Source organism: Pelobates fuscus, chromosome 4 (genome assembly GCF_036172605.1).
Source record: "Pelobates fuscus isolate aPelFus1 chromosome 4, aPelFus1.pri, whole genome shotgun sequence".
NCBI lineage: Eukaryota > Metazoa > Chordata > Amphibia > Anura > Pelobatidae > Pelobates > Pelobates fuscus.
In genome coordinates, this window is record NC_086320.1 from 311,112,223 (window position 1) to 311,135,564 (window position 23,342).

General features: G+C 39.9%; 1 protein-coding gene across 1 annotated transcript in view; it reads right to left on the reverse strand.

The window, feature by feature from the left end:
- The window catches only part of RAB5A (RAB5A, member RAS oncogene family), a 31,901-nt gene extending 8,770 nt beyond the window's left edge, over positions 1-23,131 (reverse strand). The window contains exons 1-3 of the mRNA XM_063452299.1: positions 22,987-23,131; positions 9,527-9,786; positions 4,592-4,743 (exon numbers count right to left, since the gene is read on the reverse strand). Coding sequence (XP_063308369.1) covers positions 4,592-4,743; positions 9,527-9,692 — 318 coding nt within the window. The 5' untranslated portion in view covers positions 9,693-9,786; positions 22,987-23,131. The remainder of the gene's footprint in view (positions 1-4,591; positions 4,744-9,526; positions 9,787-22,986) is intronic.
- Between the last annotated feature and the right edge of the window lie 211 nt (positions 23,132-23,342).

Sequence of the window (23,342 nt, forward strand, 5' to 3'; positions counted from 1 at the left end):
GTGACTTCATATATAATGGTTAGTCCTGAAACATGAAACTGAATACATACTGTAACAGAGACTCATTAGAAAGACACTGTCAAAAACACTATCTTAAAGGGACACTATAGTCACCAAAACAACTTTAGCTCAGTGAAGCAGTTTTGATGTATAAATCATGCACCTGCAGTCGAGCCGCTCTATTCTCTGAGTTAAATCACTTTCCTAAATCGAATGCTTACACTTTCTTTATTGCAGATTATGTTTAATTTATAATGTCTTATCCCCTGCTCTGTTAATCGCTTGCTAGACCATACAGGAGCCTCCTGTGTGTGATGAAAGTTACATTTTCAGAGCAGGAGAGGATAAAAAAAAAAAACACAAAAAACACACATCTAGAGTAAGTAAGATCTGATTGAAATGAAACAATTGTTTCATGCAGGTTGTGGGAGTCAAAGCCAGGGGAGTGATTTAACTCTAAAATGGCTGAGAACTGAGCAGGGGGGCGGGGCCTGACGTACATGCTAAATGCTCCGGTGGCAAGGGGCATAATCAGAGCCCTAACGGCGACCTACCGAGCCTGGAACAGCCTACCAAGCTGAAGAGGATAACCAGCACCTGAAGCGGCACCTAACGGTACGCGAAACATGCAGCTCTGACCGCAGAAACTGTTGCCTAGCAGCGAGGCCTACCACCTACCGAGACAAACGGATCACGGGGGAGACGGCCGCTCTCCTGGGGCCATATTACGCTACAACTTCGACATGGGTCCCCCCCCCTTTGGACCGGCAGGGGTCATCCCGTTCCCCACCAAACCAGGGCAAACGACACCACAAGCCCCGGCTATACCCCGCAGCCCGAACAACGCGGCCAGTGGGCCACTCAAGATGGCGGCCGCGACTCAGTGGCAGAAACCCGCGCCAGCCCATCAAAGCAGCCAAAGATACTACACAGAGGAGCAGTACGCTGAGAGACTGGACAGGCTCTTTCAAAGGCTCTGGGAGCGACTGAAGCTATGTTGCAGATGGGAACCACCTGACCCGGTGGGAACAGTAAGGAGGGACGAGGTGCGGAGCTGGAAAAGACCTACATCTAAAGTCGCAGCCCGCCCTGCAATCCTTCCTGGGTTGAAGGCCTCCCGGAGGACACCTCTACGGCACCAACCACACCGCCGGAAGCCCGACCGTCGCAGGCGACGGCAGAACATCCAAGCTACCCATGGCGCCCAACAGAGGGCAGACCCGGCCTCGTCCACGAGAGCTCGAGTCTGTGGACTGCAGGTGCTTGCCTTCATTCCGGCCTGGGGCTGGAGTGCTCCCTCCTTGTACCAACAGCTCACCGGCCTCTTGTTGACCTGTCCAACTCATGGCTCCGACCTTCCCAGCAAGGGTATTGGCTGATAGATGGACTGTAAGCCCACAGCCCCACTACATGCCGCCCACAGCCATGAACTCTTTGGTGGATAATACAGCGTGTTTCCCAATTAGCTAAACGACTCCACTTGAAGTTTACACCAGGACATTGCTTACCAGACAGTCATGCAACTCACCAGTGGGTCCAGCGGTACCACACCACTAAACACTTTACCTGTCACATCACTCACACATGTATTAAGCTAAATGCAGTTTGAGCAAGCCCCCACTACGGTGCACAACAGTTATGTTACAAGCGCATCAAATGTGTTCACAAGTTATAACTGCTTGCTCTCAGCATGTATTACAACACGCAGTTTAGGCACAGTTAGCAGGATACATGGCTTACCTATATACAACATATGACTAGCAAATGCATACCAGCTGACTCATAGTTTAACCTACACTGTATTGCACTGTTGGTACATTAAGTCTAGTTAATGCATTGTTAATTTAGCATGTTACATACCGGATCTTACGATCCATAGCTTGTATTTTCATACTACAGTTTAAACTTTAAAAAAAAATAAAAAAAAAAATGAGGCGTTGTTATTCTGGAAATGAAACATATTCTTGCTGAATGTTGTATCAACCATATATTGTAAACCACCCATACATTTCCCCAGCTTTCTCTTATGTATCCCATCCTATATGCCTTCAATAAAAACAGATTGACAAAAAAAAAAAAAAAGAACTGAGCAGGGAGACTGAAAGGGCATGTATTCATACAACAAAACTGCTTAATTAAGCTTAAGTTATTTTAGTGACTATAGTGTACTTTTAACGTAATGGTTGGTTTTGGTTCACGGATACGGTCTCTTTACTCAGATAATGTTAAACATTGCCGTTATTAAGAAACAACAACATTTACATTTGTCAACGAACATGCCTGACAGCCACTAGAGGCACTTCCTCCTCCTCTGTTTTCAAAAAGGTTTACATTCTGTGTCATCATGCACAACAGAGTGGCAGAGTTCTTTAGAAGAAGCAATAAACACTAACTTTTTATAGAAGGGACCCTTAATCTAAAGTAAAAATGGGAACAAACACAGCGAAATTACCATTGTAGAGTCAACAAGAAAAAATACTATCACTTTTTTTTGCCTTTTTGGATTAAGAGCAGCAACATGAATTTATGAAACACTGAACTTGATGTACTAGGGTCTGCTTGAAACTTATATTAAGATGTGCTACGATGGTCACTGAACCATTTAACTTTGTGATATTAGCATTTCAGAACAACAACAAAAATGCACTATATTATAAAAATGTTGATTTTTAGCGGTGGTGGGGCTTGGAAGCCATACTGGATGGTCGCAGATCAGTGGAGCTCCAGCCAGGAAAAACAATTGAAGCAACTTTAAGGGTGATAAAACCCAATTTACAGACATACTTGTACTGGACCCATGCTGGGTACACACTGGGCAACTTTGGAGTGAAATCCGGGTCACCTCACGTAAGCCGATCAACTATTGCAGCCTCCAGTTACTCCCGGCCTGTGGGCTCTCGGCGGGAGAAGCGGCCGTTCTCTCTGCCTGAGGCAACCCAGTCTCTTTGCATTGCGGAACATAGGACCCCCCCCCCCCCCCAACCTTTGGACCGGCGGGGGTTATCCCGGTCCCCACTGGGTCACTCTAGTGGCTTAAGCGACGAAACAGAAAAACTACTGACCAGTTGGATGGTTGTGGCCTACCTCTCAAGATGGCCGCCACGCCAGTGTCTGAAGTCTTCCCTCAGCCTCCTCCGACACACGTGGACCCACTCCTACAGGCTCTGGACTGCTTATTTGCCCGATTCTGGGAGAAGCTATCTGCTCGGGCACATAACTTACCTGCTACTCCCACAAGCCAAGACTCTCTTGATCCGCTTGGATGACAGAGGACGCAGAGCTGGGCCGCCACCAAGCATCCCCCACTCGACACCACAGAGGCGAATGCGGAAACAGTTGGCGCCTAAATGCCGAAGATACAGCTCACATACCTGCTACCGCTCACATAGATGGCGGAACCACCCCAGCCCACCCAGGCAAAGGTACCATGACAAGCGAGACCAGTCACAAGTAACTGGAGGTCTGGGAGCACAGGCCATGGCGGTCAGACGCAGCTTACAACTGGAAGGCCTCAAAACACAGCGTCTAGCAATTAGAGCCCAGCGAGACCATCTCTCTCTTAGAGCTGCGGACGGACTTAAGCACCCACCTGCTACCAGCCTCCCATCCCTGGGCATCGGCTGAACTGTCCCATGGACTGCACTCACGCACTACCGATACACAGAGTGGCGCAGACCAAGTGTAATGATCTCCCTGCGATGGCTGATGGAAACGGGAGCCACGGCTCACTACCCTTAGGCATCAGATGAGTGGTCACTGAACTTTGCAGCAGCCTGGCTGTCCCAGTAATGCTCCTGAAGAGCATAAAGCCTGATAAGCTTTTGTTATTATACTCTGTTTTCCTTTTCTTTTATGCTATTATAGATCATCTCAGCTAACATAGCGGGATGCACTCCCCGTTTTCCCTTAACTCCCCATCGACATGCATCCTATCGAGCTCATGTTATTATTTTAATATTTACGTTTTTTTTCATTCTCCAAGCATGGCAAACTTCCTTTGAAGGGATACTGCCCAATGTATTTTTCTGTAACTTATTCAGCCTGGCCTATCTCCTGGCTATGCAGCACACTACTCTCATCAACCACACAGCCTGTACACTGCATTTTAGCTAGTTAGTGGAGACCAGCCACGTTCTTCCTCTGTCATACCACAAGCCAAGATAGTGTTATCTTCATGCTGTTTTATTAATTTTTTTTTTCCTTTTGTTGTAATGAAACTTTAGAATGAATCCTGTTTACTTATATACCTATAAAAAAGTGCAATGTTTTAATAATGCCATGTGATCATATGTGAATATTAACCTGGTGGCACCAGCTGTTGTGGCAGTGCACATCCTACTGTTACTCATATGCACGAATAAAATAAAATATATAAAAAAAAAATGTTGATTTTTAGTTCCACCCACTTATTTTTTAATGCAATTATTAAAATTATAGCAAAAAACAAACAAAAAACCCAAAACAACATGTTGACATAGCATTAACCAAAAATGCTTTATTTATATTAAAAACGAGCACATTTTCATTCAGTTTATATTAGTCAAACACCACCCTATTATTCAAATAGCACCCTCTAGTTAAAACCACTCACCTCATTTGTAATGTCATATACAACTATTGCAGCTTGGGCTCCCCGATAGTACATTGGAGCTAAACTGTGGTATCTTTCTTGACCAGCTGTATCCCAGATTTCAAATTTAACTGTTGTATCATCAAGGCAAACGGTCTGGGTTAGAAAAGCAGCTGTAAAATAAAGAGATTGTACCAAGTTTAAATCTTTTCACATGTTGGTTTCATGAACAAAAAAAATAATCAAAATACTAGTTTTCTCTAGCAATAGGGATTGACCAATATTGATTTATTAGGGCGATAATCAATAGCAATAGAATGTGACCTTTCAGGTGATAACCGGTACAGATATTCTTCCCCCCTCCCTGTTTTTTTATCTGTGACCAGGGAGAGGGGCATTACACTTCCTGGTGGGGCCGTGATTTTGTGCAGGCTGCCAGAGGGTTTCACTTTGTAGAGGGAACGGACAGGACCCAGCTTCAAGGCAGGTTCTCCCTCCAATTCTCACAAGTCGGGTATGCCGTATGAAGCATTGCTGTGGTACCAGAGGCAAAACTTTGATGGCCTTGGGCTCGTAAGTTGGAAAGAGGAGCCGAAGATATTGTGCGCTGGGCCTCTGCCCCGCACATTATCAGCAATATCTGTGTCATTAGACCAATATTTGACATAAAGCTGAATATCAGCCGATAAAAAGTCGATCCCTAGTAGTTATTGAAATCAGTGAAGGGGCTTGCTGAAAGTTAATGGATAACAGTTTAGATTTGTAGAAGAACAGTTACTTCCACAGAAGGGACGGTACCAACATTACTGTAAATGCTTTTTCAGTAGTGCAGCATCACACTTTCTGACATTTCAAATGGACAACTTTAAATTTAGCAGTGTTAGGGTGTTAGGTGACTTACTAATATTTTATGCAACAAAAATTGAGTTTAGAAGATCAAGAACAATGTATCTTACACAGACTGGTTTGTAAACATTTTTTGTAGTTTAAAGAGACATTACTATGAGTATTATTCATTTGGAGATACATTTTTACATGGATTTGCTATATCTCTTGAAAACATCAACTTACCATAACCATAGATTTCTACACTTTTATTTGTTCGCTACGATTCTATATTTTTTGAAAAGCCCATTGCCATTTTCAAACTCTAAAAAGGGTTATGCTCGAGAAGGCCTTAGGCTTACGATTGAGGTTAGAGAATAACTCCGGTCTTAAAGGGACTCTCCAGGGAGGCAATTTTACTCACCTGGTTCCAGCGACGGGAGCCTCGTGAAGCCGCGCCCCCTATTTCGTCAAAATGACAAAATAGGCAGGCGCGAGCAGGGAGCAATCAGATGCTTCCATTTGGAAGCGTCATTGCTCCCTTGTGCGCATGCGCGGCTTCGCCACACATGCGCACATACTTCAGAGGGCGGCATTCATGCCGCCCTCTGAAGTCCTGAGCGCACTACCGCGCGGCCGCGAGCTGAGTGACAGCTCAGCTCGCGGTCTTTGCCCGCCCCCCTCCTCCGCTGACAGGCTGGAGAGAGAAGGCGCGCACACAGTGCCTTCTCTCTCTCCTAAAAACGTCAGACGTATTTTTAAACGTCTGACGTGTACAGGGACTTTTTAGGGCCCTGCGTGATAGGAAGTCCCTCTGGTGGCCGTCTGAGTGACGCCCACTGGAGGTATTCCTATCAATCAATGTAAACACTGTATTTTCTCTGAAAATACAGTGTTTACATTAGATTGCCTGCAGGGAGCTATAGATCTCACCTGAACAACTACATTAAGCTGTAGTTGTTCAGGTGACTATAGTGTCCCTTTAATGTTAGCGAGATACTCCGTGTTAACTTATACTCACCGTGCCATTGAACATTGCTCCTAAACCCTATCATAAAGTTAAGCGGTAGGGTTAGACTTTAGGTTGTGCTGAGCAGTAGCACAGCCAGGATGTAATACTATGTGCTCCAATCTGAATTGGAATAGAAGGATTACAAAATATGACACAAGAATGATCATTACATATCTGTGGAGACCATACATCACTGTAATGGGGTGCATTGTGCACTCATGAAATTTAATGGAGTCAAATCACTAAGGGGCTATGATCTGCAATCATGCCAGTAGCCAGGCATCAATCCAAGCACAGCTTCACAATTTCTGGGGCTAGTTATGGTCCTTATGGCCCTTTTGCCAAAACGTATCATTATGTGTTTTGCACTTACTGGGTTGAATATATCTATATTTGACATTAGAAATCAGCTTACAAATTTGATTTCAGAGCTGGCTTGGGGGGGGGGGGGGAACAAACATGAAACATGCGTTATCTATTGTCTTGCATAGAAAGGCAATGTCTTATTCCTTTAACATAAGGAGATAGAGCTCATGCAATATTCAAATGAAAGAAGGTAGCAAACATTACTAGAAAAGATTTGAATTTAAAGATAATTAGCAGCAATTTCATCAGACAGCTTTGTCAGGCAGAATAAAAATATGTGACATGAATTACTAGCATCAATCTTTTCAATAACCGTGTTTAGTTTTTGTATTTTATTTTTTAAATTTTGGGTGCTGCAGTAACCCTTACAAATTTTACAAATAAATAAATTATGGTACTGTGCAGAAAAAAAAAAAAAAAAAGTCAAATGTAGACAAAACTAGATTATTGACATAAACAATTTTTTTTTTACATGCCTTTCAGAATTAGATTTAGTCCATGAAGCTAAACTCATTTACACTCTAGGTTGGATTACCAGACCGTACAGCAGGGGTTCCCAACCAGGAGTACAATTCAGTGCCACCTTGGGCTACGCGGGGAAAAAAAATATATAAATAATTTGGTATGCATGTATAGATTGTAGCCGTATTAGTCCAGCGATGTAGATGTAAAAAAACATCTAAAATTTGTATCTTGTAATACCTTTTTTATTGGACTTAGAATTTTTTTTAATGAGGGTCTCCCGAAAGCCTGTCATTAAAAAATGCTGTTAGTTCAAAAAATACAAATAAAAGGTATTACAAGATACACATTTTATCTGTTCTTTTACATATACATATTATATATTATAAATTAATATAAAAAAAAAAAATTCAATCAGAAATGGTAGCAGTGAAGGGCCACCCGATGGAAATGCCCAGTCGTGCTGTTAAAGCGCTGCAGTGCACAACTGGGCATTACTGAGCCCCTTCTAATGTGCAAGAAGAGCTGGGAGGAAGTGAGAGAGCTTAGGTTATTTTTCTTCACATTCCAATTGCTGTCATTTGCTTATTTTGCTATTTGTTTGAGTGGTTGGTCTGCCACACCTCATACAGCATGGTTACCACAGCGGACAAGAAATAAGCTACACTAGAAATTAATTTGTTTAATAAATTAAGTGTTTCAGCAATTGTGGACGATCGGTTTTACTTAGACACTGAGTTTATTAAAAAACATGCTGAACACACAACATTGAACGAACGCCCCACCATTCAGCAATGCTTGTGCACTGCTTATCAATACAAAAGCTTTAGCACAGACCGGAGTGGATGGAGTATACGTGGTTTTGCTATTTGAATACACATTATTACCTTTATGAATGCTCACATCCAATATATAAGAAAGGTTTACCAACCAGCCTCCAATTTTACCAATAGAAATCAACATCAAGGAAAATATTTAAAAATGGTCAAATGGAAGGAGCTCTACCAACTTCCTTTAGGAACATGAATGTTAGTTTTATGGATACTGTAGTTTACCATTAAAATACCTGGTTATAGGTTTAAGAACACTTTACAGTGAACAAAGCAAGAAAACACCAGAGAAAAACAGCATCATTTCTATGATAAGTGTTATACAGAATGTCTAAGTAAAAATGATTTAATTCTGCAGGACTGACACCTGGTGAAACATTGTAAAGATTAAACACAGGTGCCTTACAATCCAGAGCTGTGCAGAATATTGACAATCTCTATCATTTTCCATCTGTAATTGGTTATAATCCTTATAGAGATAGAGCAGGGCCAAAAGGTGTTCTTTTTGACAACCCTATAAATGTCTAAATTCCATTTCGATTTCTGTCACATTCATTGTTTCCATTTGTTTCTAAAAGAAACAAGGTAGGTTAGTATACAAGAAAAAACAACAAAAACACTTTGTGATAAGTGATAAGTTAATTTTCCTCCTCTCCCAAAGAAAACAAAAGCCTCATTGAAAAGATTTAACGTGCCAATCAAGCGTTTTAAAGGTCATTACTTGACAAGATTTCTAGTTGTTGTAGTTCAGCTGGAGAATGGAAATTTAACATAAGCAGTAGTTGTCCAAGTTGTGATAAGAGAGTTGGGAGAGTGGCTTCAGCAGATTCCAGGTGGATCTCTGTCTAGTAAAGTGCATTTCTAGGAACAGCTAAGATACTGCTCAAAACCTTATTCTAAAGCATTACTTAAAGCATGATAATCTCTGCAGTCCCCTGTAGTGGTTATGATACCATGGGTACCCTGGTGCCATTTCCCGTTAATGGGGTAAACCCTTTGGATGAGAGCATCAGTTGAGCGTTCTCACCTAATGAATGATCCTCTGTGCAAGCAATATGCAAAAAAAGACTAACTAAAAATGCAGCCGTAGGCAGAGTTGCACCTCCAGCAGGTAGCCTACATATCTGGGTATGTGCAGCGTTTCTTACTGCATTGCACATACAGACTCCAAGCAACATGAGCACTTCAAATCACTGAAGTGGTCATGGTGCTTGAAGTAACCCACTAATGCTTTTTATATATGCTGCATTAAAGAAAGCATAAACGTTATGAATCCCTTTAGGTATCCCATTGCTGTAAAAAGTCACCATTGCTAAATGAGCAGTAGAATGTGTAACCTGGCATAAAGTCTTTACATCTTTACAATACCCGGAGATACAACGTAAATTAGACATCATGGCTTTCATGCAATATAACAATAGGAAGTTAACCAGCAACACAAAACAAAAAGACTTCTCTAACCTCCGATTGTGCTCTCTTGGAATTCATGAAACTGTCCCTTTACGAAGCGTAGTACTAGACTGGACTTTCCCACAGCCGACTCTCCTAGAAGGACAAGCTTGAACTGACAGATTTTATTCCCAGCATTTGGTCCATTGGGTCTGGTGGCTCCTCCTCGGCTAGCCATGCTTAAGTTTTTGTGACAGAGTCTTTTGCTTGTACAGAAAACTGGACCAGTAATTAAAATGTGTGGAACAGGTCTCTTCTATCCTTTTGGTAATCTACAGATCAAAAAGGAAAGGTATAATTGTAAGCAGAAGAATTAAAACGGTTGACCATATACAATGAAGACATGCAGACAGAATACCGTATGCACAAACTCTTTGAAGAAAGACCTTAATAAATGTAACTAGGAAAATTATGTTTAGGTTTCACCTGTTTTTAAGTATGCCCTTGGATTTAGAGGCTATTATCCAGCTTAATGTTACTCATTTTATTGTTCTTGAACAATGAAAGGTTGACATGTGGGCATAAACATGTCACTATCAGACTGACCGCCATTAAGACTTGAATTTCAAATTTAAGATCAAAATAGTCAAACTGGAAAAAAAAAATCTCTACGTCATCTTTGCTTCCAGCTATCCTGGCCTTAAATCTGAAATTCATCTTGAATTCTAACTTTAGTAAATAACCCTGTGAGAATGCTTCTCATAAAAAAGCATTGGGTTTAATGCTTTTCTACAGGGCTCAACATATTCCAGGCGCCAGGACAAGGTTTCTAATCGCCATGGTGTATGGGTATGTCAGCCCTACAGCAGAGGCTGCCAGCTTAGAGAGCACTGGAGGCAGCCACCCAGGGTAGTATTTGAGGCAGCGTAGGAGCAGTAATCTTCCTGCTGTTCTTGCTCTACTCTCTCGCACACTGATTAATGATGCCTAGAGCAGAAAATGACGTCACTCCGGCCTCGGCATCACTAAACAGCACGCGAGGGAGCAAAGCAAGAAGAGCTTGAAGATTACTGCAGCCTCACTGGACACTAGGGAAAAGATCCACTACAGCTCTCCCAAAGGCAGGTGGACTCAAATGAAAATTACTATAATTTGTGATTGTATGAGAAAATGTGCGTGCATGCGTCTGTTTAGGTGACCAGTCCCCCTCCGATTACATGGGATAGGTGTTTTTACTCACTCCCAACACACCCCCCCCAGCTCCTAACTTTTTAGCTGGCTCCTAGATGCAAAAGAAATTTGTCAAGCGCTGCTTTTTTTTTTTGTGCAAGAGAGTACAATGCACAGTTACACACCACAACAGCGTACATACATATTTGAGCATAGATTAAACAGTGGCCTGGTAGATTTTGCACAATTTTTGTTTTTTTTAAACGTAATATGCTATACAGACATGTCTAAACGACATCTATTTGTTTGTAAACGATCTGGCTTGAGACATCCTGATATCGTTGACATGTAGAGTTTGAACATAAGAATAAAAATTAAAAATGATAGCCCTGCTTTTCTATACAAAACATACGTGGTGTGATTGCAGAGTAGGTCCACAGTGCTTCTGTATGACAGGTACGGAACCAGAACAAAAAGGGGGAGACCAAATCTGAGGAACTTTAAAAAAAAAAAAAAATACTACTTTTTTATGTTTCCGTGTTCTTTTAAGTATACTTGTGTTCAATTACATTGTGGGGTTTGGGTTTCTGCACAATAATGTTTTGTACAGATATAGATGCATACATCAGAGTTTTAGTAAATCCTGACCTATAGTTACACTGTTTAATTTTACAGAGTAATTCTTGCAAGACGTTTTTCAGTAAAGCTAAAAAAAAACAGACACACCTTACGTTGTGAAGGGTGACATAACCTTGAGATTGAAAGTTAGAACACTACATACAATATTTGAGGTTTTGCTTGCTCCTTAAATAATTCCTAACCCAACCCCTGCTTCCCTTTAAACAATGTAAAATATCACTTCATAACTATATTTTTGCAAATGTTTAAGCATTTACATGAAATTATTTCCCAGGACTAAAAATAATGCATGAAAAGGAAACATACAGCATTGTATATAAATGCATTAACCACATCTTTGCTTGTCACCAACTATGTGATTTTTTTTTTTTTTTGTCTGCAATATGAATTTACATATTAGTTGTTCCAGAAGCTCAAGAACACATTAACAGTACAGTCCACACAGGAAGGTTAAAGGAACATTCGAACGTTAAAAAATAAATGTATTTATAGTAGATTTGTTCCCTTTTAGTTAGATTATGGACCCTCCTTGTTGGAAGAAAAACTGTCAATAAGAAAAAAGTTAGGTTATGCAAAATTATGACAGTTCCTCTTTAAGACATTATGATGCCTCATATATATGTTTATACAAAACAAAATCAAAGGAGTCAACATTTCAGTTCTATTTAAGAACTTTCCACAGGACAACATAAGATTTTTTAAATGTAATACTTGGAATACTAATAAAGGATGGGTTTTATAACGAATGCTCAGGAGTGCTGGCTTTTTAAGGAATAATAAAGATATATATCTCCGTATGTATTTGGACACCGACAAATTCTGTGTTGGCTTTCTACTAAAAACTGAATTTTAACTTTCATTTGACAGTATACTTTTTATAGTTCTGTTGCAAATTCTGTCAAGCTTCGGATGGGACATGCCACCAAACCTGTCCCATATCATCCAACAAATCCTTCAGCCGATGAATATGTTTATTGGTGTGTGTATGTGCCAGTGTGTATCAAGATCTGTGCATGTGTCAAGGTGTGTATCGTTGTGTCTGTGTGTGCATATGAATGTGTGTGTTAATTTGTTTGTGTACATACGGCAATCATATGTGCATACATACCAGCAAACACCAACATAACATGCAAACACACTCATTACATACAAAAAACCCTAGATTCAAATTTATATACAAACACTCAACACACCCTTCACTCAAACACTAATACTACACACAAATCTACATCCACATTTAAAAGCTAACACTACATCCAAGCACACCCCTGCAAGCAAATATTACATTCAAACACACCCCTGTATCAAAACACTAACATTATATACAAAACACCAACTGTACACACAGAAGCACACCTGCTCCTAAGTAATATTGTTTACAATCTGCGCTATGGCGCCAAAAAATTTTTTTTGGGGGGGGGGGTTCCCACATTGTTAGCGCTTTATGTCAAAAGGATCCACGGGAAAAATTATCGGCAACCCCTGCTTTAGGAATTCCATATTAGTAATATAATGACAGGCTCTGCCAATCAATGCCATACAAAATATGGACGAAATACAGACTGCAACGTGGATGTGGAAACGACACATTACCAATAGGGCTGGTGAGGAGGGGAGACTTATTTAGATAATGCCAATTTAGCATTTTTAAAGAAAATAATAAAAATGTAGTCCATGCAACATGCTATCAATGTTACAGTTCACCAAGAGTTTATTTTGGCCTACTTTGGCCTTAAATTCAAATTAAAGGACCACTCTAGTGCCAGGAAAACATACTCGTTTTCCTGGCACTAGAGTACCCTGAGGGTGCCCCCACCCTCAGGGACCCCCTCCCGCCGGGCTCTGGAGAGAGGAAGGGGTTAAACTTACCTCTTTTTCCAGCGCCGGGCGGGGAGCTTTCCTCCTCCTCTCCATCTTGATCGCGACGTCATCGGCTGAATGCGCATGCGCGGCAGGAGCCGCGCTCGCATTCAGCCGGTCGCATAGGAAAGCATTTACAATGCTTTCCTATGGACGCTTGCGTGCTCTCACTGTGATTTTCACAGTGAGAATCACGCAAGCGCCTCTAGCGGCTGTCAATGAGACAGCCACTAGAGGATTTGGAGGCTGGATTAACCCTTATTATAAATATAGCAGTTTCTCTGAAACTGCTATGTTTATAAAAAAAAGGGTTAATCCTAGAGGGACCTGGCACCCAGACCACTTCATTAAGCTGAAGTCGTCTGGGTGCCTAGAGTGGTCCTTTAACTTTAACTCTCACTTTAGTGAATAACCCTGTATATCACTGATTTTAATTATCTTATCTTACACATGAATATTGGGTCACTAAGCTAATTTTACAATTGTAGAAAGGGTCACCATACTAATTTATTTAATTAGCGGCTTTGTCAACAAAAAAAACAAAACAAAGTTAAAAGAGCACACTAATTCCATCAAGCACTACAACTCACTGTTTTCAAGTTCAATACAAACTGAGGGTCCCCAGGTTCCTGTAGCCAGGCTATCCATAAGGCTAATTGGGAAATTATACTACTACAGTTTCAATATCCATTCAATCTGTATTTGGATGGCATTCACAGGTTGTGTGAATGTATGAACATCGAAAGCTTGGTCATGGGCTCTCTCTGGACCCAGGTTTTGTAAAAATCTCTATAAGACAGTCTACCAGGGCTGTCCATCACCCATAAAAGTATCAGAGAATGTGCCTTATACCAATTATGTCCATGTTGTGTGTGCCAAACCATGCTCTCCCTGAAAAGACCCGACATGCAGACTGTGTATACACAGTCCAGAATTCAACTGATGCAAAAATGCAACCTGGTTGACCAAATCGTGATCTGGGCTATCTATAAACTGGTAGTAACCACGATTTGTCTGGTATCAGTTTATAATGTTGTTGTAATCATCCAAGGTGATGACTGGAATTGCATGCAGGGGATCAACTACTTATCTAATAATTCTTTACTGTACAGAAGTTTATGGCATCTAATCAATCCTCGTACACCAACATGATATGTCCCTGCTTGGAGAGTCTCATGCTGATGACAGAGGGGTCTCACTGCCACCACTGTAGGGGTTATGGTGTCAGGAGTACGATGGTCTAACCCTGGGACAGTTTATGGTGCTTAGAGGTACATGCAGGACACTTTTTACGTAGACCACAAATTTACAGAGTGTAAATTAAAATTTTTAGTTGGCAGACAGGGGTGTACCGATCTGGAGGGGCTGGACAGAAAGAGGTTTATTGCAACCAATTAAATGGAAATATTTCCATGCTTCAACACGAAATGTGATATTAGGTGTCTGCTTGGGGAATATTTTTCTTTCACACTGTTCACTTCCTTCTGGGTATTGCTGCATTAAAGGCAGTTAAAGTTATTTTCTGTAGGCTTGTGAAAAATATATAAATAAATAATAAAAATCACATTGAATTTCTTTGGTCAATAGCTAAATCATCAGCTGAACATATAAATAGTGTATGTATAATATATATACACACTATAATATATGTAATAAATTGAGATAGATCTCTCATTTTAATACATTTTTTAACTCTAGTTTCTTTTCAGTACAGGCTGTGAACATTGTACTTTGTGCTGTAGGGATAGAGGGGAAAAAAAATGTGCAATGACGTAACACAATTATATAACCTTTACGATATGACAGCATCAGCAAATTTAGCTATAGATAACATGCCTGCAAAAGATGGCATGTCAATCCTAGTAAAAGCAATCAATTTGCACACCAAACACAGCATATGCATATGTTAGTCAACCATGTGATAAGGAAGTAGATAGTGCAACAATTGATAGTGCAACAATTGCTAATCCTTTTCTAAAGGGATATAGCAAATGGTTGTAGTAAAAAATTTTAAATGCCAATTTTCTGGCGATGTAATCATGTCGTAATTTTAAATTTAATTTTAAAGGCTAAAGGAACAATCCAGACCTCAAAAGTACTTCAACTTCTCACTCCATTCCATGACACAGCAATAAAAAAAAAATTATATAGTTTAGTAGATACAGCCCCCCACCCCACAAAACAATCTATATTATAAATTCCTGTGGAAATTGGGCCCTCAACTACTCTTAGTATTAGTCTGTCAAATTTTGCATTGGTTTTAAGTTATTTTGTACGTTTTTTTTTTTCACTTGTACCACTGTACCCATGGACAGCGCTGCAAACTATGAAGGCACTTTATAAATATAATCATTTTAAATCCTACAAGAAAACATTAGTGTCGTTTTCTTTGGAGGTAATGAAAACTAAGATTACAACAGCTTCAAATCTATTATTATTAATTTTGTCATTTGCAAACACCAACAGAATTTGTAAAAAGATTAAAATGTTCACACATTATGGTTATGAGCATTTATATAGGACCAACATGCTCCGCTGATATACATTATTTTTAATTAAACCATTCTTAAACACTATAGAATTAAACCACTGGTTCCTGGAAACCCTAGGCAGTATAACCAGTAGAGAAATAAATGTTATGTTGCTTAGAGTGCTGTCTTTTGAAAAAATAAAAAATCTCAAAAGTATTCTTCCTGGTAAAACATTTTCGAATTAAACATGTACTTTCTTTTTGTTATGTATATGTGAATACACATATATATGAACCAATATTCTTTGTGAACACTAAGAGCAGGGATGTTTACAGACAGGCAATATGGCTATGTCCCATTTCTCAGACTGTTACTATAGAAACTATTACAAAGGATCTATAAAAACAGCATGAAATTAGGGGTCAAATATAACACACACCACACACACCAAAACATACTTCATAGCATGTCTACTGAGTCACACCACACAAAACCAAAAAGTTTTAGACTTCAGAAAAACAGACTTTTCTAAAATTAGAATGTGTATAGGAGTCATTATCAGACTGGAGCAATTTAAAAGGAGTCCAAGATAAATGGGATTATTTAAAAGTTGCACTGCTGAAGGCATTAATTAGGCTTTTCAGTAAAAGCAAAAAATTCAAGAAACCACTGTGGTACTCCGCAGATGTGGCCAAAATAGTTAAAAAAAAAAAACAAAAAGTTAGCATTTGGTAATTATTAAAAAAAAACAAGACTTGTACAAAACGTTTTTGAGCCTGTTTGCCAAAAAAAACACTTAGGAAAAAAAAAAAAACGATTCCAAATTGTTTTACCTGTACAGGTAATATCAATTGGGAGATTTGAAATGTATTTGTTCCTTGGATCGATTAACAGGAATTTTATTTAGACAAATAACACATTATTGCACAAGTCTGCTATATTTCCGTAGTGCTTCTCTAAGAGAAGTAATGGATTGGGTTACAGATTATTAATCTCTGGCCCAATCCATTATTTCTCATAGATGTGCATTGCAAAAACAGAGCTCACGTGACATCTCTGCAATTCTCCATTCCAACGCTTCCAAATGAAGAACTACTCAATCCAATCTCTTACCATGAGACGAATTTGTTGTCCTGTGATGAGTGGATTGCATTGGATTCACTTTGAACATGTAAATTAAAAGTATCCATCTTATCCAAGACTGAAAAGCACTGGATTCTGCATACGCAGAACACAACAACTGGTGTGCTCGGTCAATTAAATAGTAACAATGCAAGAAAAAACATAAGCTTGACCGTTTGAAATTTTATCTGGTTCTTTTAGATTATTGAGTCTAAGGAAGTTTGCCAAATTAAGGTTACATACTATAGCTTAGCTTGCGTTACTTACAGGCTGTTTGAACTCACCACCACTACATTAACCAGAAGGGAGGAATTTGACAACAGCACCAGTGCACGTGTGAGCAAACAAGGAACATGTTTTCTCAATGCCGCAGAAAACAAAACAGATATTTTTTTTTTTTTTAATGAAATCTGAAAAGAGTGCCAGGGAACTTCATTATTGTAAGTACATGGAGGTTTCCTGCTTATGAAATAAAAAAATAAAAAATAATAAAAAAAAACTTTTTGTGTTGTACTTCATCCTGCATGTTTTGTTGTTTACAAAATGAAGTGTTGCATTTTACAAATAATCAGAAATATGATTTTCAAAACAAAATGGTGATGAAAATAAGTCAACACTATTTGGAAGCATTGCCTGGTTTGTTGTGTGCATCAGTCAAAGCCAGAAATTGGGTGCCAGTCTTGAGCTTTCCAAAAAAAAAACAAAAAAAACAAAAAAAAAACAACAGAACTTGCTTTACAAACTGTCAATACAGGAGGCTTTAAAAGGGATACCCATGTTTCCTTCAGGCAAAGATTATAACAAAAGACAGCTTAAAAGAGCCTTTATCAGCAGCACACAAAATATCCATTATGGAACATTACTGTATTGCATGAGTCAACACTTCATTTGAAATATGGAAAAAAGTTTGCTTAAAGAATATATTTCACCAGCCATTGTTTGTCATCGTAATGTATGCCGTGCTTTACAGACCTTCAAACGAATATTCAGCAAATGTCAGATTTTGTTTTGGCAAAAAGCAAAAAACGCCAACTTTCATTACATTCTTCCAAATGAGTAAAAATGAATTAGTACTGAACAGACAAAAACGCTGTATAAATGAAGTGTGCTTTTGTGCAAGCATCCATTGTTAGGACTACCGGTAAATGCTCACAGTCTGTGATGTAGTAGTTATGGTTCCATACGTTTCCTGCTGCCCTACCCTATATGTAGTCAGACTACTTTAGTATGTCTTGATTTGTTATCTGGGGTTCGCCAGGCACCACTCCCTTTCTACTATCAGCTTTGCGCTCAGCTTGGCAGTGTTTGGCTTAATTCATTGGCTGAGAGCTAACAGAAGATCCTAAAGGGGAGGTTTAAAGGCCTTGTAAGGTCCATGTGTTACCCATTTGACACCATTAAGATCACCTTAGTGAGACAGACTGTGCTGGACTCCTTTTTCTATCAATTCATTTAAAAGGTGAATACAAGAAATGTCTACTTCTCTCACATATAAATGAATGTTAGTAACATTAAGCATACCTGTGCAATCACCTGCACACATGTACAGACTAAACTACAATGCTCTCCTATAGAAAGAATTTGGTCTATACCGTACTCACATGAGTGTTTGCATTGATTTCAATACAAACCAATTATGTTGATGCTATGCATGCAAACTCTGATTTTACAAATTGCTTTTATCAGGAAATAGAACAAGAATCTAAATTCTACAGTTATAACAACAACAACAACAAAAAAAATCATAGAAACACATAGAATGTGACAGCAGATTAGAACCAATTGGCCCATCTAGATTGCCCAATTGTCTACATACTTTCATTAGTCCCTGGTCTTATCACATGTCCAGGATAGCCTTATGCCTATCCCATATATGCTTAAACTCCCTCACTGCTAACCTTTATCACTTCCGCTGGAAGGCTATTCCATGCATCCACTACCCTCTCAATAAAGTAATACTTCCTGATATTTTTAACCTTTACCCCTCTAATTTAACACTATGGCAGCTTGTTGTGGTAGTTTTTCTTCTTTTAACTATAACTCTCCTTCTTCCTTTACTGTGTTGATTCCCTGTATTTAATTGTTTCTATTCCCCCAACCCCTCCCCCCCCCCCCCCCCCCCATATACAATCAAGTCCATATGCAATCTCACTAACAAAAATATTGAAAATAACAGATCCCTGTGGTACCCCACCGGTAACAAGACCATGCTTTGAATTTACTCCAAGGACTACAACCCTCTGTCACCCAGCCATTGCCTAACCCATTCAACAACATTGGAATCCAAACTCAAAGCTTGCAGTATATTCATAAGCCATATGCGACAGTCTCAAAAGCCTTATTGAAATCTAGGCAAGTTTACTGCACCACGCCGATATATTATTTTTGTTGCCCAATCGAAGGCATGACCTTCCTGAACTAAAATCATGTCTCATCTTGAAGTCCATGTAATTGGCTTACTGGCCTGTAGTTCCCAGACTCCTCCCTCCTACTTTTCTTGTGAATGAGCACTTTTTTTTTTTAATGTAAAACCTGTAAGATGTCAAGTCATTTTAGTAGTTTGACAAGCAACTGTACGAGGACAATCCAGTATGACAACCAGTAGGCAACCTTCGGCACTCCAGAAGTTGTGGACTACATCTTCCATAATGCTGGCAAAGCATCATGGGAGGTGTAGTCCAAAAAATCTGGAGTGCCGAAGGTTGCCTATGCCTGCACTAGAGGAAGTCTTAACCCTGCAATGTAAACATTGCCATTTCACTGAAACGGCAATGTTTAGATTGCAGGGTATATAGTGCATATAGTGTCCCTACATATATTTGTACTAAAGATTACTTGTTAATTGGCATTACAAAGTTTAAAGGAACACTCCACTGATCAAATATTTTATATATTTAGCAGATAGACCCCCCAGTAAAAACATTTACTTATGCATTTTTTCATTGGGGGTATGTCGAAAACCAGCTTACAAAAGTTGTAGATTTCTTGTGGCTATCTAATCACAAACTTCCTAATGCAGCTCATTGAGAAGTCTGTGTAAGGCAGGTGCTCTGGGCAATTGCCTGCATATTGGAGTTTTGCTCCACTGAGCTAAACAACTAGGAAGTAAAACCAGTTTCTTGAATGACAGCCAGGGGATGTAAACAAGGTGATGATTTCTAAAAAATAAAGTAATTAAAGGTGACCTCACATATGTGAGGTAAGTGACCTAAAGTCCAGGAATATTCCAGAAGCGCCTCTAGTAGCTGTCTTAGTGCTGCAATGTAAACAATGCAGTTTCTCTAAAATTGCAATGTTTTACATTACAGGACTATGGACATTGTACCAAGACCACTTTAATGAGCTGAAGTGGTCTGGGTGCCTATAGTATCCCTTTAACCCCTTAAGGACACATGACATGTGTGACACGTCATGATTCCATTTTATTCCAGAAGTTTGGTCCTTAAGGGGTTAAGACTAAAGCATTTTTTTACAATTTTCTTTTTATTGTTGCTATAAGACAGCCTGCCAATATGGTCACTAAGGCACCCAAGATCACTTTGTTCCACATTTCCTATAAATTTTGTTAATATGGTACATGCAGCGTGAGCACACCACACAATAAGAAAGAGGACTGAGCAGCCTGAGCATGCGTGGCCTAGACAAGCTCTGCAGATGACAATATACAGCCCGTCAACTAAACAGTTAACTGGACTAGATGGAAACAGATAGCCACAGTATGACTGATATGGTTTGCTTATGTAATCCCACTTATGTTTTGTGATGATTGGAAATACTGCTGGGATATAACCTATTTATCCCATAAACCTCTACTGAAAAGTGTATGGGTAAGATCAAATCCTGTGGATCAGATTGTGAGTCTGTGCGAAAATCTCAAAGTAGTTCACCAAGAAACACTTTCAAGGGAAGTATTTTTTTTTTTTTTTTTTTAATGATATATATATATATATTAAGCCATTTTTCACAAACAATTCATTTAAACCACACACCATTTGGGGCTACAGTGGTCTTAAGAGTGTAGGTCAACATTATGAAACTGGATCAATAAATATGAGGTCCTTCCTATCATACAGACATCAGCAGATTTTTACTATATACACACACAACTGATATAAGACAGTGTAAGTATCCACTAAAATCCCACTCAGGATAACCATGACAACTGTTTTGTAATACACCAAATTCTATTGAGCTGGCAAAATGCTTAGGGAAGAATATGAAATCTTTGATTTAAAAAAGTGTTCAAAAAATATTAAACATATTTACAATATAGAGAAAATAAGGCTATAAGGGGGAACAACCTGCTGTACCTTCTTTAGAATGCCCAAATGGATTTATCAAATCTGCCTATTAGGGTGTGCTTTGCTCATTTTAAAATAACTCAGCTGAATACAGCAGCATGTGGAGCAAAATCTACCTTATCGTGTGCACACTGCTTTCTGGAACCAGCTGGCTCTCAGGTTGAGGAAAAAAAATAAAAATAAATCTGACATGAAGGAATGCTGTCACTAAATACCAAACTTGATGTAAAAAACAAGTAACAAGGCCTAAAAGGTAATTTTCTAAAAATAATAATAATATATAGCATGCCATAAAAATTAACAAGGTATTGTCATCCCTGCCAACATTTACACAAATGTGATATTTCACCTGCAAATTACTGGAAACAAGTTGAAAGGGCTTTATTGTATCGGTTTTCTAGCAAATCTCTAACGCAGTAGCAACGCAAGTATTTTGACATACAACACCCAATATTTCTACATTCTTATTGTATTACTATAATTTGCTTTATTTTTTTGTTAAAGTGACGCTGTCAAGCAGAACTCATTTGATTTTTAGTTTAATCTACATACGGCAAATGCATAAGACTTGGCAAATGTACAGATTATGATAGAGTTTATAAACAAATCTACATTTGAATCCTTTGTAATCTGTAATGGGGGCTTTGGAGTGCTTATAGACAAACTCCAAGTCACAGGCAGAGGGATGGACCATTGTCCATGCGGCAAAATGCTAATGGTGGACATGGGGTAACTTCTCTTTAAACTATGTTAAAAAGCTTACTCCAAGCAGCATAGCCCCTACAGACTACTGTAGTGGTTGTGATGCCAGTCCGCTTTCCCATTATAGTGAAAACCATTTATTAGAGGTTCGCCCTTTTACGTGGGACCCAGCCAGGCTTCAAGGCTTTTATCATGGTGTATGACTTGCTTCCAGCTTTGCAGTGTCAGCAGACAACTCTCACCCAAATTGCACATAACTGACATTAGCCAAACAGAACTCTTGTTGTGGGCAGGCTGCTGATGCCCCATGATGCTGCTGGTGGTGTAATTAATTACGCCTAAAGAAGTCAAGGGGTTAAACTCAATATGTGTAGCATCCAGACATTAGACTATTGAATTCATCAAAGTGGTCATAATGCTTGGAATAACCCTTTCATTCAAAATTGGGTCATCCATGCCTTTTCAGTTCATCCCCAATGGTGGCAATAGGCATATCATATTCATATGCTCCCAGGGAGCAACTGCAAGATTCTAAAATGTTTTTGTAGAATGCACTTTGTTATTTATTGTACTTGACAAATTGGTCACTGAGATCATTTTACATTTGAGGAATGTGTTAGCTAATGCCATGTATATTATTTGGATCCTTGGGGGGAGGGGGGACACAAAAAAGGTTCAGAACCATTGTATGTACACACACACAGTATTTTTTCCAGACTTAAGTCTGTTGATCTAATCTTATGTTAAGATTAGGTCATACGGCCTTTTCTTCTTGAACCCTGGTAACTACTCCTACTCTAAATACTAATTTTAGGCCAATATTGCTTAGCTGGGGTATTTTAATTTTGTCTAACTGCCTGTCCTGGCCTATAATTTCCAATTTCCCATACTTCCCAGATTTTGTGAATTAAACCATCTGATCGCCCTGATTCTATGGGTCTGTAGCTGCTGCCGGTGGCCTCCTATTTTGAGTGTGGGAGCTCTATTGGAGTCTCACTGGGAATCTCTGTGCACCCCAGAGCCAGCTCCTAGCTAACCCCAACCAATGAAGAGCCCATGGGCGGTAATAGGGGATAATGGGGGGCACTGAGAGCGGTCTCCCTCAGTGGGAGCCAGTCAGGATATCTCGCCGGCCGGGCTCTGCGCACTGTGTTGGCGCCATGTAAATAAAAACATAACACGCAGCCAGGTCTCCCCGGCCTCCTCCCTCCCCGGAGCCCGGCTCGCAGCGCTGCAATGGGGACAGGTTATAGCGGAGGGCACTCACGGCCAGCGAGCAGTCACAATCATATCAGGGAGCGGTCTCCGCCCGGCCGCCTCTTCTCCTTTCACTCCTCCGCCGCCTCCTCCCTGCTCTCTGCCAGGTTCCTGGCTGCCCCGATGGCTCCGGTCTGGCCCAATCACATGACCTCGGTGACGTCATCGCGGCTACGGGAAGCGGCTGGGACAAACTCAGCAGCACCTCCACCCTTCCTCAGGGTTTTTTTTTTTTTTTTTTCCTGGTTCTGTGTTAGAACTGGTGATAGGGAGGAGCTGGGGCTGTGTGTAGAGAGGAGTGTAGTCTCTGTACTCAGACTCACACAATGAGCAGGGTGATTCACTAAATGTCAGGCCCTAAAATAA